Source organism: Acinonyx jubatus, chromosome E4, assembly GCF_027475565.1.
Source record: "Acinonyx jubatus isolate Ajub_Pintada_27869175 chromosome E4, VMU_Ajub_asm_v1.0, whole genome shotgun sequence".
In the NCBI taxonomy this organism is placed as follows: Eukaryota; Metazoa; Chordata; class Mammalia; order Carnivora; family Felidae; genus Acinonyx; species Acinonyx jubatus.
In genome coordinates, this window is record NC_069395.1 from 3461956 (window position 1) to 3476365 (window position 14410).

General features: G+C 41.0%; 1 protein-coding gene across 1 annotated transcript; it reads right to left on the bottom strand.

The window, feature by feature from the left end:
* Window positions 1–745: 745 nt before the first annotated feature.
* LOC106987133 (olfactory receptor 10T2-like) lies at window positions 746–5645 on the bottom strand. Its single transcript, XM_053209710.1, is given in 4 exon segments — window positions 746–1143; window positions 1146–1862; window positions 5312–5382; window positions 5636–5645. Coding segments are annotated over 4 exon segments (1125 nt in total). The 3' UTR covers window positions 746–816.
* Window positions 5646–14410: the final 8765 nt, after the last annotated feature.

A 14410-nucleotide genomic window follows, 5' to 3' on the forward strand; every position in this document is an offset into this window, starting at 1 on the left:
AAAAAATTTTTTTTAATGTTTATTTATTTTTGAGAGAGAGAGAGAGAGAGCGCGCGCGCATGAGTGGGGCAGGGGCAGAGAGAGAGGGAGGCACAGAATCTGAAGCAGGCTCCAGGGTCAGAGCTGAGAGCACCCTGACGCGGGGCTTGAACTCATGAGTGGTGAGATCATGACCTGAGCCAAAGTCGAATGCTCAACTGACTGAGCCACCCAGGTGCCCCTGGGAGATTTTTATTCTAGTATGAGTTGGGTCATTGGGCAGAAAAAAAAGGTTTAATTAACAGTAATCAGCTCTCCCAATCAGAAGACAAGCTCTGTGTTCACTAGATAATTCACATATACATAGGGAAAGACAAACAAACAAACAAACAAACAGTGGTTCAGATGAAAAAAGAAATCCAAGGCTCATCAGTTTGAAGAGTTTTAAATACCATCGCAAATTACATGGCTTAAATAATAGATTTAAAATAATAAAATAAAATAATAGATTTAAAATCAGTTTAGTATTTGTAGGTCCAATTATTACAATAAAGTGTTAGGTTCATGTAGGTTTCACGTTATGACCATTGCAGGGTCGGCCAGCTGCAAGATCCAGGCCATTTCCAACTGCGGCCACCTTTCAATTTGGGTATTATCTGCCCTTAGAAAAAATTATGCTTTTTTCTTTTGGCCAAGTGCGAATTTTTTTTTAATTATTATTTTTTTAACCAGGTGTTGGACAATGTAGCCTGTAGATTCACTCATGTTTTTTTTTTTCTGGAATGGGAGCAAAGAAACAGGGAATAGTGGTCCTGGTCCTTGGAAACACTGTCCACGTCAGGACTGGATTGGTAAAAAGACAGAGAAAGCGTCCCGCCTTTGATTTCTCCTGTAACTTCCCTCGTTAACTTTAGGGTTTTTTGTTAGATCACCTTGGTGGCTCCAGGGCTTTCCCAAAAATCTTTTTGGGGCAGACTTCAACTCCTGATTCCTCAGACTGTAGACCAGAGGATTGAGCAGGGGAGTGACCACAGTGTAGGTCACTGCCACCAACTGATCCTTGTCTGAGGCAGACTTGGATCTGGGCCTCAGGTAGGTGATGGAGGCACAGCCGTAGTGCACAAAGACTACTGCGAGGTGGGAGACGCGTGTGGCAAAGGCCTTCCCTTCCCCTCAGCCCAGGGGATCTTCAGGATGGTGTTAACGATGAAGCCACAGGAGATCAGAATCAGCAGGAAAGGCGCCATGGTCGCCAGAATGCTTCGGCTGAATGGAGCCGGTTCTTTCACATGGGTGTCTGCACAGGCCAACTTAATGACGGGCGCCATGTCACAGAAATAGCGGTTGACTCTGTTGGGACCATAGAAAGTCATGTCACAGATGAGTTTGGTGGCCAGCAGAGCAATGAAGAAGCCTGTGACTCCGGACAGGGAAACCAACCCCAACCCTACCCTCTTGTTCATGATGAGCGTATAGCTCATAGGGTGGCAAATCGCCACCTAACGATCATACCCCATCACAGCGATGAGAAAGCAATTGGTGCAGGCAAAGCCAAGGAAGAAGAGCTGCGTGGCACAGGCCACAGAGGAGATGCCCTTGGTGGCTGAGAGCAGGTGGGCCAGCAGCTGAGGGATGATGCCAAGAGTGTCACAGGATTCGGAGAAGGAAAGGATGAACAGGAACCCATACGTGGGAGGGTGTAGAGTCCTGCTGCAGCGGATGACAGTCATGGTGGTGGCATCGGCCAGCAGGATGGTCATGTACAGGAGAAGAAAGAGGACAGACGGCAGCGGTTGGAATGCCCCCAGGCTAGGGAAGCCCACCAGGGTGAACTGGGTAAACACGGTGGTCCTGTTAAAGCCTTGCGTCTGGATGACTTCCTTCTGTGAATGAGTTTGGGAGAGACAAAATGATAACCATCTGTGTAGTAAGAACATTCTCCCAGTGTCTTCACTTTCAGTATCATATTTCCCAGCTCAGAATATTGATAGATCTCTCTCTCTCTCTCTCTCTCTCTCTCTCTCTCAACAAAGATATTCCTTTTGACAATTTTTAGAAGAAATTTTTAATCTCCAGTAATGGGAGAATGATTATATTAGAGAAATACACAATGGTTAAAAGAACCAACCACAGAAGCAAGTTTGATATGAGGTTACGAGAACATTCTCCTACTGTAAGAGAAAAAGCAAGATATGAAGCCATATTTATAATAAGATTAGAGGTGATTTGGGTTTGCTTTCTATTTTTATGTTTTCCAAATATTTAACGAGAAACATATTCTAACTTGATGATTCTAAATATACTTCACTTTTATGTAGCCCAGAATATTTCCACCTCTTTTTGGCTACTGTCCAAACAGAAATAAGAATAATTTGCTACTTCTGAATGTGGTGCTATTATTTTTCCTAAATAAAAAAATGGCTTTTAGGGGCGCCTGGGTGGCTCAGTCGGTTAAGCGTCCGACTTCGGCTCGGGTCATGATCTCGTGGTCTGTGAGTTCAAGCCCCGCGTCAGGCTCTGTGCTGACAGCTCGGAGCCTGGAGCCTGCTTGAGATTCTGTGTCTCCCTCTCTCTCTGCCCCTCGCCCACTCATGCTCTCTCTCTCTCTCTCTCTGTCAAAAATAAATAAACATTAAAAAAAGGCTTTTGAAATATCTACATATCTAAATTATGCATGTAATTTATAACATCTGCCAGTGCAGATGATTATTGGTAGCAGTCGTAATGGATGGCCTGTCCTCTGATAGCAGGCAGTCGTCGTAGATGGCCTGCTAGGAAGGGGGCAAGCAAGAAAGCATGTCGGTGACCAAACACAATCAGCAGATGGGTGCAATGATAAAGGTGAACATTATTATTATTATTTTAAGTTCAAGAGCAATTCCTGGTGGAGAAGAGTCTGAAAATCCAACTCATCATTCGATCTCCATCAGAAGGCACCTTGGGGAGTTGGGAATGGGGGTGGGGAGGTGAGGGGAAGGCAGATTTCTCTTGCTGTGATGAGGAAATGCATTTCCACTGTTCCCGTTGAACGCGGCCGTTTATGGCACTTTCGTTATCAGAGGCAGAGCAGTGACCTCACAGGCCCTGGTTTCCTTCAGACGACGGGCCATCTCTCCAGTGCTCTCTCCACATCACACCCTTGGAGATCTTTCTACCGGCGCATAGTTAAGACAGCTCCTATTTCACACCACAATAACATCCAGAGCCCTAATCATCTCACTTTCAGAATCAGTTCAGAAATTTAGGAGAAACCAGGTTTACACGTACCCCTCGACATCTCTCAGCTTGTTGGCCTCTCTAACGGCTGTAGGTGGAAGGAGTGGCTTCACCTGATGCACTTGTACAAGTTCATTCTTTATCACCTCTGCCGAGGCTCCTTCGCTTAGGTGGTTCCACCCACCTGCCGTCATGACCCTTCCCCTTCGTGTGGCACTTTGCAGAAAACAAGAGGGTTTCACGTAAGCCTCACCACCCGGTAGACAGCACAAGTGTCTTTGCGTCCTTGTTACAGGCCACGTGAGTGCACGAAGTGCTTTCTCCTGAGCAGAGTAACCTGGAAGGATCCTCATCTTTGCACTTACGGTGTTAAATTGAACTCATCTCCTATGTTTGGCTCCCTCTATAGATTATTAGCTTCTGTTTACAGGCCGGGATGATTTTTTTTATTAATAGCTGAATCCCTAGCATAAAGTGTGTGTCATAGGCTCAACATTTTTTGCCTGAATCGAATAGAAAACAGCTAAATAAGATGCTCGAGTAGTAGGGTCAGTGGCAAAATTTAACTCTTTGAACTTCTAATCTACTTTCTACTCTCTGTATCTTATGCCACTGCCATTTTATGTCATGTCAGAATCTGCCCCCCACTTTTTCCACGGGACTAAAGCAAGCATGATCCCATGCTGCTCATTCAAGTAAAACTCCTTTTGCCGTTTCTGACTTTTCTGGAATAATCTGATTGTAATTTTCAAATTTTTTTCAATGATCAAATTTTATATTTTTATAAAATATATTATTTTTTATAAATAATATATATATTATTTTAAAATATATATATTTTATATTCTTTTAAATAAAATATATTTATTTTTAAAAATATATTTATTTGTTTTTGAGAGAGAGAGAGAGAGAAAGAGCGAGAGAGCGCAAGCAGGGGAGGGGCAGAGAGAGAGGGAGACACAGAATCTGGAGCAGGCTCCAGGCTCTGAGCTGTTGACACAGCCCGATGCGGGGCTCGAACTCACGGACCGCGAGATCATGACCTGAGCCGAAGTCGGAAGCTTAACCGACTGAGCCACCCAGGTGCCCCTAACCTATTGTTTTCTGCATTCAAATCCCTATCGTGTCTCACATTCTCCAATAAACCTTCCCTATTAGAATCCACATAGATGCTTTTCCTCTTCGTAACATTTAGAGATTTTGAAATCATACTTGTATGTTGAATAAGTTGAATATTATCTTGTAGTTCTATCTATCTATCTATCTATCTAGTAGTACTATATACTATACATATAGATTATTATATATACCATATATTCTAGACTAAATACTACATATTATATAGTACATTATACTATATTTTATATATAGTATAGAATATAGTATAATACTACATATAGTATAGGATGTATATAGAACATAGTACATAATACCACATAGAGTAGAGAATATATATAGTTTATAGTAACACACACATTCACATACACACCTTCTATACGCTGTTTCTTTGAGGCAGGGGCCATGGCAATGTCTTCTGAATGATCTGTAGCACCCACCACACTACAGGGCACATAACAGGCTCTATAAACAAAAGCTTAATAAGTGATGACATGGCTTAATTCTCCTTTTGTTTCTGAGCTTTCTCATAGACTGTGATTTTATTTCCCCTAGAATGTGCTCTCTGCTCTTCTATTATAATCTATATCATTCCTAAGTTTTCTATTATTCTCCAAGTCACCTTTTTTAAAAAAAATCAAAATCTATGCTGATGCACTTTCCTGCCCTGCCCCTGTCACTTGTCTTGCTTCGTTTCTCAGCATTTCAATTTGATGGGAAATGTGCTATGTGTGCATATGTGTTTCTGCGTGTGTGTGCATGCACACGCCATCAGAGTGGATGCTTCCTTCATTTCAAGAAAAAAGCAAATCAAGTTTTACTTTGGTGCAGAATCTTTTCCATAAGAATAAAAAATTATTGTGCAAATCCATTCAAATTTGAAATCCTTGGTGGAAAATGTTTCCTTCTTCAGACAGTAACTGACACAGAAGATCCACTTACCCACTTATGTTCAAGTGATCAAGAAAGTTGACATAAGACTTTGAGTTTCATGGCTCACAGTCTTGTAGGTTTTCGAATGTTGAAAAAGGCAGCAGTAGAAGGTCACTTGTAAAAGCCATGATGTCCATCCTGAAAGAAGAAGCAATTGGGAAAAAAAATGCCCTGAAACATTTCATAAAGTGTTAATCTAGACACTTAGATGTCCAAACATTTTTGAGTCTTAAATAAGAGGTTGAAAATAGCCCATTCTATATTCATATGTCAATTCAGATTCTATAATTAAGTTGGAGAATATTTACAACCTTCTGGGATTCTAAGGACTAGGGTCCTCTAGGTCTTAAGGGGAGCTAATGGGAGAAAGAAAACAAATGGCTGAACTTACGCAAGGGCATCTTATCTAATACAGAAGAGAATAATTCAGATTGCAAAAAACGTTCCCCCTCTGTAAAGCACTAAAATGGTAAATAAGTATCCTTTTAGCATGGGGGGAGTTTAGTTACTTTCTGACAAAAAGGTTACAAAACACTGAGATGTCAAGAGAAAGCAAGTTTTCCAACCCCATGAAGACTGATTTGATAACGTGTAAGAGGTAAAGGCAGGGGTTGGTGATTATGTGGGAAATCTCCATCTCCCTTCTCTACTCAAAGCCTGAATAAAAGTCAGACAACTGGGTTTTTAAATGACCTTCAGGGAATTATTGCAAGGGAAAGACTTTTATTCAGCAACCACTCATAGAGTGTGGTGATTTGGAAGGCATAACATTAGGCATCACAGTGATTCAAAGATAAATAGATCACACTGATCGTTCTAACTTAGCAGGAAGACTAATACAAACGTAACAAGAGGCGTGCTAAAGCATGTGCCAGTGGACATCAGGAGCACTAGAAAGATGACAAGGTCCCAGTGAAGATCCACGAACACAATCAGGGCTGAGATTCATCCCATGACTTTATGAACAAAAACACTGGGAGTAGGAAAGCTAGCTGGAAACTACTGGATGTCTCATGCCAGGACGTTCAAGGAAAAACAAGTGAGGAGGAAGGCTGAGCACCCCTATTTCTGGTAGTAGCCAGTCTGGATATTCCAGCAAATCATCCTTCTGAAAACAACTAAAATTGCCGGGGGAATATTTAAAACATATATATAAATATGTTGACAAGCTGACAGCATAGCAGGAACTTTCAGATCAAAATCTGAAACAAAGCAAGAATCTAGAAAGATGAGTGGGATGTTGGAAGTTCCTTCCACACTGAAGACATTGACTTATCTGGAAGGAATGACAAACCCACGATGCTGATTTGAGGGAATCAGAGGAGGAAGATGTTTGCAATTAAACTCCAGTGCCCACCAAATGTGAGTCAAAAAATAGATCTTCTACTTTAAGCTCTAACTCTGAAGGATGGTGCCTTAGGATAAGCATGAAGTACAACTAAGCCTGCCCCTCAACTCACTGTTCAGAGACACTAATGGCAAAGTTGCCCCTAGGCTGACCAAAAACATGGGACAGGGTGGGGAAAATAAATCCATTTCAGAGAGGTTGTGAGCAGTAGGCCTTCATTCTGATTTGCAGTTCAAGTTTGCATCTCTGCTTGGTCTAAGAAATTTGAGCCCTGAATTTAATTTATAGTGGATCTCAACTGGTAGTCCTTCTAAAGATCCGCCGGACAGAAATACAGATTATCTCTGGAGAAAGGAAACCTGCTTAGCTTCTACATAAGAACAAAGTAGAAAGTATAAAAATAAAAACAAGAAGAAAAACATCTCTTCACACGTGGCACGATGGTCTACATAGAAAATCCCAAAGACTAGATCCAAAAACCCCTGAAAGTAACAGATGAGATTAAAGCAAGCTGCAGGATACAGAGTTAATATACAAAAGTCCGTCTTAGGAAATTATAAAAATACTGATGAAAGAAATAGAAGATTTCAATCAATGGAAAAAGAGTCCATGTTCATGGATAGGGAGACGCAGTATTGTTAAGATGTTAGCTCTCCCCAAGTTGATCTATAAATTCAAGGCAATCCCAATCAAAATCCTAGCAACCTATTTTAGGTATATCAAGAAACTGACGGGGCGCCTGGGTGGTGCAGTCGGTTAAGCGTCCAACTTCAGCCAGGTCACGATCTCGCGGTCCGTGAGTTCGAGCCCCACGTCAGGCTCTGGGCTAATGGCTCGGAGCCTGGAGCCTGTTTCCGATTCTGTGTCTCCCTCTCTCTCTGCCCCTCCCCCATTCATGCTCTGTCTCCCTCTGTCCCAAAAATAAATAAACGAAAAAAAAAAAAAAAAAGAAACTGACCATAAAGTTTATATGGAAAGGCTAAAGACCCAGGATAGTCAACGCAGTAGTGCACGTTAAGTACATTTTCTAGTTTCTATATCTGTTGTTTTAACATTTGGGTCCTTGACCAGGGAGAGACTGCCCTCCTAGGGTTAAAGGCTTCCAATTCCTGGAGATAACAAATGACTTTACTTACAGCATGCCTTTCATGTGCAAACTGAAGAGTCTAGGGCCCTTACTCTCAAAATGTCTGCTTTTTCAGGCTTTACATCATTTCCCTTTGCTGGTTATCCCAAGGCCATGTTTCAGACAACTAGGGATGGCCCCACACTCAGGAGCTCCCTGAAATTATCAAACTGGCCAGTCCTAAACCTGCTTAGCCTGCTTACCCTGCCTTGCCCTTTCCTTCCCGTGAAAACCAAATAAAAAGGTGGGGAGGGGGGCGGGAGGGGAGATCTTTCTCATTTCCCCTTGTCCTCTCTGCCTGTGACCCAACTCAGTGTTCCTTGGTGTATTGACTTGAGTGACATGGTGTAACTCCCCACCCCCACCCCCGTCATAGGAATTGTAATAAACTATCTTTTCAATGGCAATTAGCTCCTGATCTGTTGGTCTATCTGAATAAAAATGATCTACATTTTAAAACACGTTAAAAGAGAGCAATCAAGTGGGAGGACTGATGCTTCCTGACTTCAAGACTTACTATAAAGTAACAGTAATCAAGACAGCATGGTCTTGGTGAAGGAATGAATAAGTAGAAAAAGAAAGAAGCTATCCTATCATGAAAAGACATTGAAGAACCTTAAATGCGTATTGCTAAGTGAAAAAGCCAGTCTGCAAAGGCTACATACTGTGTAACTTCCACTACCTGACACTCTGGGTAAAACCAAATTATAGAGACAGTGAAAAGATAGGTGGTTGTCCGGGGTTCAGGGAAGGTAGAGAGGGATAAAAAGGTGGAGTCTTGGGGATGTTTAGGGGGCTGAAACTATTCTCTGTGGTATTACAATGGCGGATGTGAGACATTATGCATTTGTGAAAACCTATAGAACCTATATACAATACAAAGTGTGAACCTCAATTTCAACTATAGACTTCAGTTAATACTAACGTGTTGATAGTAGTTCAACAAATCCGACAGATGCGGGCTGCCTAGGTGGCTCGGTCAGTTAAGCATCTGATTCTTGATTTCAGCTTGGGTCATGATTTCACGGTTCCATGCTGTCAGTAAAGAGCCTGCCTGGGATTCCCTCTCTCTCTCTCAAAATAAATAAACAAACATTAAAAAAAAAACTAAATTTGACAAATGTAGTCCAATATTTCAAGATGTTAGTCATAGGGGATGCTGGGTATATTGGTTGGGGAGGGTACATACGGGAACTCTGTGTTTTTATGCATTATTTTCTGTAAAGCTAAAGATACTCTGAAAAGATAAAAACATCAAATTCTCACACATGATATCTGGAGAAATTAACCAGACACACATAATTTCATTGTATAATGACCAAAAAAGGGTGAAAATTATGGTGATAGAAGCCAGGGTAAAGGTTAGGTTTGGGCGATAATGCCTGGGGAGAGTCACAATGGAGCCTTATGAAGTTCTCACAATAATTTATTTATCTGGTGTGTTTAATTAATTAATTAATTAATTTTTAAATTTTTTTTAATGTTTATTTATTTTTGAAAGAGAGACAGAGTGAGAGGCGGAGGGGCAGAGAGAGAAGGAGTCACAGAATCCAAAGCAGGCTCCAGGCTCCGAGCTGTCAGCACAGAGCCCGACGCGGGACTTGAACTCACGGAGTGTAAGATCATGACCTGAGCTGAAGTCGGACACTTAACCGACTGAGCCACCCAGGCGCCCCTGGTGTGTTTAATTTATAAAAACTCCTCAAACTATACAACTTCTGATCTGTGCACTTTATGCTTTAGAACATCTATTTTAGTTAACAAAAGAAAATAGGAGTTCCTCTTTTGGGAATAATAGATGAGGAAATTTTGACTCAACCCACCCACCAGGAATAACCAGAAAAGCTACAAGAAAATATTGGAGAAAAATTGGTTTGACGACATCAGGACCCTAAGGAGCAGAATCCAGGAAAAGCAAGAAACCTGGAGAGATTGTTCTAGTACATGGGGAGCGTCCACTCACCAGAGAACCTGGCAGTTTTGGAAGAGACTACCAAAAAGTCAAGAGATTGAGACTCATGGAGTTGGACGACAAAAGACCACAATGGAGTGGTGAGCCGGTGAACTCCCCAAGCGTTTCAGTTGAGACCCACAAGAGGAACATAATAGGAACGAGGCAAAGAAGAAATAGACCACCAGCCTTCTCAGAGCCTGAGCCCAGTTTCAAAGAGCCTCAAATCCTGGCAGACCTGAACCAAGACTTCACCTAATATCTGCCCCCCATTGGTTTCTACTCTGACCAGTAGATCATAGTGGCATTCTGAGTCTCTCGGGATGTGCCTAAGTGTACGGACGGTATCTAAGAACCTCCACAAGGTCTGAATGTTTTCCTTTATCCAGTGCACAGGCACTTTGGTAAGTGGTGGAGATCTCTCTGGGAATTACTGGGTCAAGATTTTCAGGATACAATTGTGGCCATGTTGTGCGTCCTTCCTCAAAATTATCCATCTTCTTTTACAATCAAGGAGTTTCAGGTTTGGGAATTGGTGTCGTACTGAAATTTAGGCTATGAATTACCATACTGGTAACTTGCACAGCCATCCATCAGACATAGACTACGATCAAACAGTTTATTGATTGGCTGCTCATCTATTTTGTTGTCAGAAATCCCATGGTCAACTGGCCGTTCCCACAGATCTTTGCAGTTCATAACACTAATCATCATCACATGCTTCAGTTTATATTGTTTATTGTCCACATCGTATCTCTGACAGTTTTGTGTGACCCCCAGCCTTCCATTCTCCAGAATACTATTACCCATCACCTCTAGTCTATAATAGCAATCACCACAGAACTCTTTAAGGATGTTGATATTCACTACTGCATTCTGTAAATGCAACCAGGTCCCCTGGGTGTTGGTGGCTAGTGTTGTATATGGCAGTTTTCTATAGTGTTTCTATCCCAACACATTCATTTCCCAGAGCTTTTGGATTCATTATGGTGTGTTACAAAAGCTGTGCCCTTTCCAATGTATTAACCATAGGTCAATATTTAGTTCAGGCTTCAATTAGTTATTCTAGCAGACAATGCCTTTTCTGGAGGCATGAGTCCACCTATTAAATTCTGAATCCCAGTTGAGTGCTCCTGTATCGACGAATGTAACAAGATTGAAATTGATGTGTCTTCCCCTTTGGTCTAAGATCTTCATAGTTCTTTTTTTGCATAGGGACATGGCCTCCTGACCCCCACTGATACAAGTTGGCGGGACCCATAGGTTTTTGTTTTTTCTGTCTAAGCTACCTCAGAGCTGGCCTTCCACCCTTCTACCCAGATCGCGTCGTGATCTTGATCCTGTTGGGGGCCTGTTAGGTGAAGGGGCAACTAGCCCAGGTGCAACCACAGAGTCTTTTATGCAGAGGACGGTTGATTCCCTTAGATGTGTGGGGGTTGGGGCGGTATCTTCTTCAACAGACAAGGGTGGTTCAGGGGAACTGGAGAATCAAGACCTCGGCCTCACTTAGGTCATCTGAAATGTATTCATCCCACGTCTCATGTCTCATTTAGCATAAGAGCTCTCGTCAGGTTTATGTTTAAAAGCTACATACACATCCAGACTGCGGACTTCACCCTCCGTGATGGCTGTTGTAAGACTCCAGATGATGTGGCCTCCTTCAAATTTGTTAAGAGGGCGTTCTGATTTTCCACGTCTTTTAAATTGTCTATTCATTACTCGTAACTTTGTCTGTGTTCACGCACTCTCTATCATTGTAAGAATACCAGGAGCTTAAAAATTCTGTATAGTCACTGTGACTGGCATGCCATCTGAACCAAAGCACATGACTGCCTGATGCTGTGGTCTTCCTCCACAATTCAAACTATGCCACACTGATGCTTATCCGAGCATGAACTCATCCCTTTTCACACTAGTAAGGAGGTTATCTGTGTCTTCTTAGATAGATAAATACCTTCATCCTGGAAACCCATGTTTTTTAGTCATCTCTGTTCCTAGTCATTGCATCAGTCAAGGTCCCAACGGAAAATAAATGGCACATTAAAATTGAGGAAGTTCGAAGCATAGGATAATTGCATAGACAACGGAGTTACTTGGGATTAGCGGCATCCTAGTTTTGATGTCCTTCATACTTTTATCCAATTACTGTAATTGATAAGTCAGCTTTCTGGGGAAGAAGGTAGGGTCAAAGATCTGGAGTGAATGGGTGTATTTTGAACATCAGCATGATATTAATTCCTGTTCTTGACAAGGGGAAGAATAACAACAGAAAATATAACGAAAGAAAATTTCAGATCATCATCTTCACCATAGATTTCGCTTTCCACGTAACGGTATTAAACGCCTCGGTGCAAAGCCATTGGATCTGCAGTGCTCCCTGTGGGGAAAGTGTACTTAGCTGTCTCATCGACATCAAGCTTGACCATGAGACTTGCTTTAGCTAGGAAACGTAAAAGCTGGCGTGGACCGCATTTTAGCAGAAGCTTTAAGAACCACGGCATAGATCTACCTGCCTCTTTCCCTTCCACAACGAGAATGGCTGGCCACAGATAAAGGCAATTTCTTCAGCCTGGATTGCAGAAAAGAGGAAACAGAGCCTGATATTGAAGTGGAACCACCTGGTATCCAAACACACCTGGCTCAAGAAACAAACCTTTGAAGTTGTCAACCACTTAGAATTTAGAAATGTCTATTATTACAGCGCAACTTAGTAAAATTTGGCTAATATGATGCAAAAGAAATACTCAAGGCTTACAAAGACCAAACAAAGAAATATAGTGCTAGCTATATTAAAATGTGATATTTAGGCTCTATGGCAAAAAACATTACCAATGATAAAGGAGTTTGGTTTAATATATATATATATATATATATATATATATATATATATATATTATGGTTTAATTCATTATTAGGAAGCTACCATAATTTGAATATATATACACATATTTTTAATATTTATGTAACATGTATATAAATATTAATAGACTTAAGGGAAGAAACAGAAAATCCACAGTCATTGTGGGGAGTTTAATACCCCTTTCTTGGTAAGTCATATAAAAAGTAGAGCACAGATTAGTAAGGACACAGAAACACTGAACAATGTTAAAGCTTTTTATTTAGGAAAAAATAGCAAAATCCTTCAGCTAACAATTGCAGAACGTATATCTACACACTGGACAATAAAGAAAATTCCAACTCACATCAAAGGATTAAAATCACATAGAGCATGCTTTTATTTATTTATTTATTTATTTATTTATTATTATTTTTTAAGATATAATTTATTATCAAATTGGCTACCATACAGTGTGTAAAGTGTGCTCTTGGTCTTGGGGTTAGATTCCCGTGGTTCAGCCCTTACATTCAACACCCAGTGCTCATCCCGACAAGTGCCCTCCTCAATGCCCATCACCCATTTTCCCCTGTCCCCCATCAACCCTCAGTTTGTTCTCTGTATTTAAGCGTCTCTTATGGTTTGCCTCCCTCCCTCTCTGTTTGTAACTATTTTTTCCCCTTCCCTTTCCCCACGGTCTTCTGTTAAGTTTCTCAATATCCACATAGGAGTGAAAACATATGGTATCTGTCTTTCTCTGACTGACTGATGTCACCCAGCATAATACCTTCCAGTTCCATCCACATTGCTGCAGATGGCATGATTTCATTCTTTCTCATTGCCGAGTAGTGTTCCATTGTATATATAAATCAGATCCTCTTTATCCATTAGTCAGTTGATGGACATTTGGGCTCCTTCCATAATTTGGCTTTTGCTGAAAGCGCTGCCCTTCAAATCAGCACTCCTCTACCCTTTGGATAAATTCCTAGTACTGCTACTGCTGAGTCATAGGGTAGTTCTATTTTTAATCTTTTGAGGAACCTCCACACTCTTTTCCAGAGCGGCGGCACCAGTTTGCATTCCCACCAACAGTGCAAGAGGGTTCCCATTACATAGAGCATACTTTTAGCCTACACTGCACATATCAATAACAACGCCAAAAACATAAAGCCCACAAAGGTCAGGGATGTTTCTTCACTTTGCTTCTGATCCATATCTGGTCCTAGAAGCATGCATGGTACATAGCAATCAATAAATATTTCCCGAATAAACAAATAAATACAAAGTATAGCTAGAAAATCCCCCATATGTTGGGAATTTAGGAAGTATACATAACTGCTAGTTAAAGAAAAATTCTCTAGTGAGAAAATATTTTTAAAATATTGCATCTGAGAGCTTGTGAGATTCAGCTACCATAGCACTTAGAAGGGAATCGACAGCCATAAATACCTACAATAGGAAGGAAGAAGGACTGAAAGCTACTTGCACAGCCTTGAAATCATGTATTAGAGAAAAGATCTAAAAATAAACATTAGAGGAAAGAAAGGTTACAGTCAAAGTAGGAATTGAAATAGGTGAAACAGAAGAGAAACTTAATATGTAGACAATTAGCAAAGTCAAAAATTGTTCCTCTGAGCAAAACCGATGTGATAAATCTCCAGTAAGCCTGATCAGAAAAAGACAAATTCAATATACATTATTAGAATTGATAAAGGGGATATGACCACAGATGATGTGGGGAATAATATGTTAATAAAAGCACACTGGGGAAAGTGTGATATCTACATCTATAAAAGATGAAAATCAATGAAGTCTCAGTAAAATAAACCTTCACATGATCCATTCTGGAAGATACGAGTGTTTATTTAAACATTAAACAATTGAATCATTTATAAGCCATTCAAT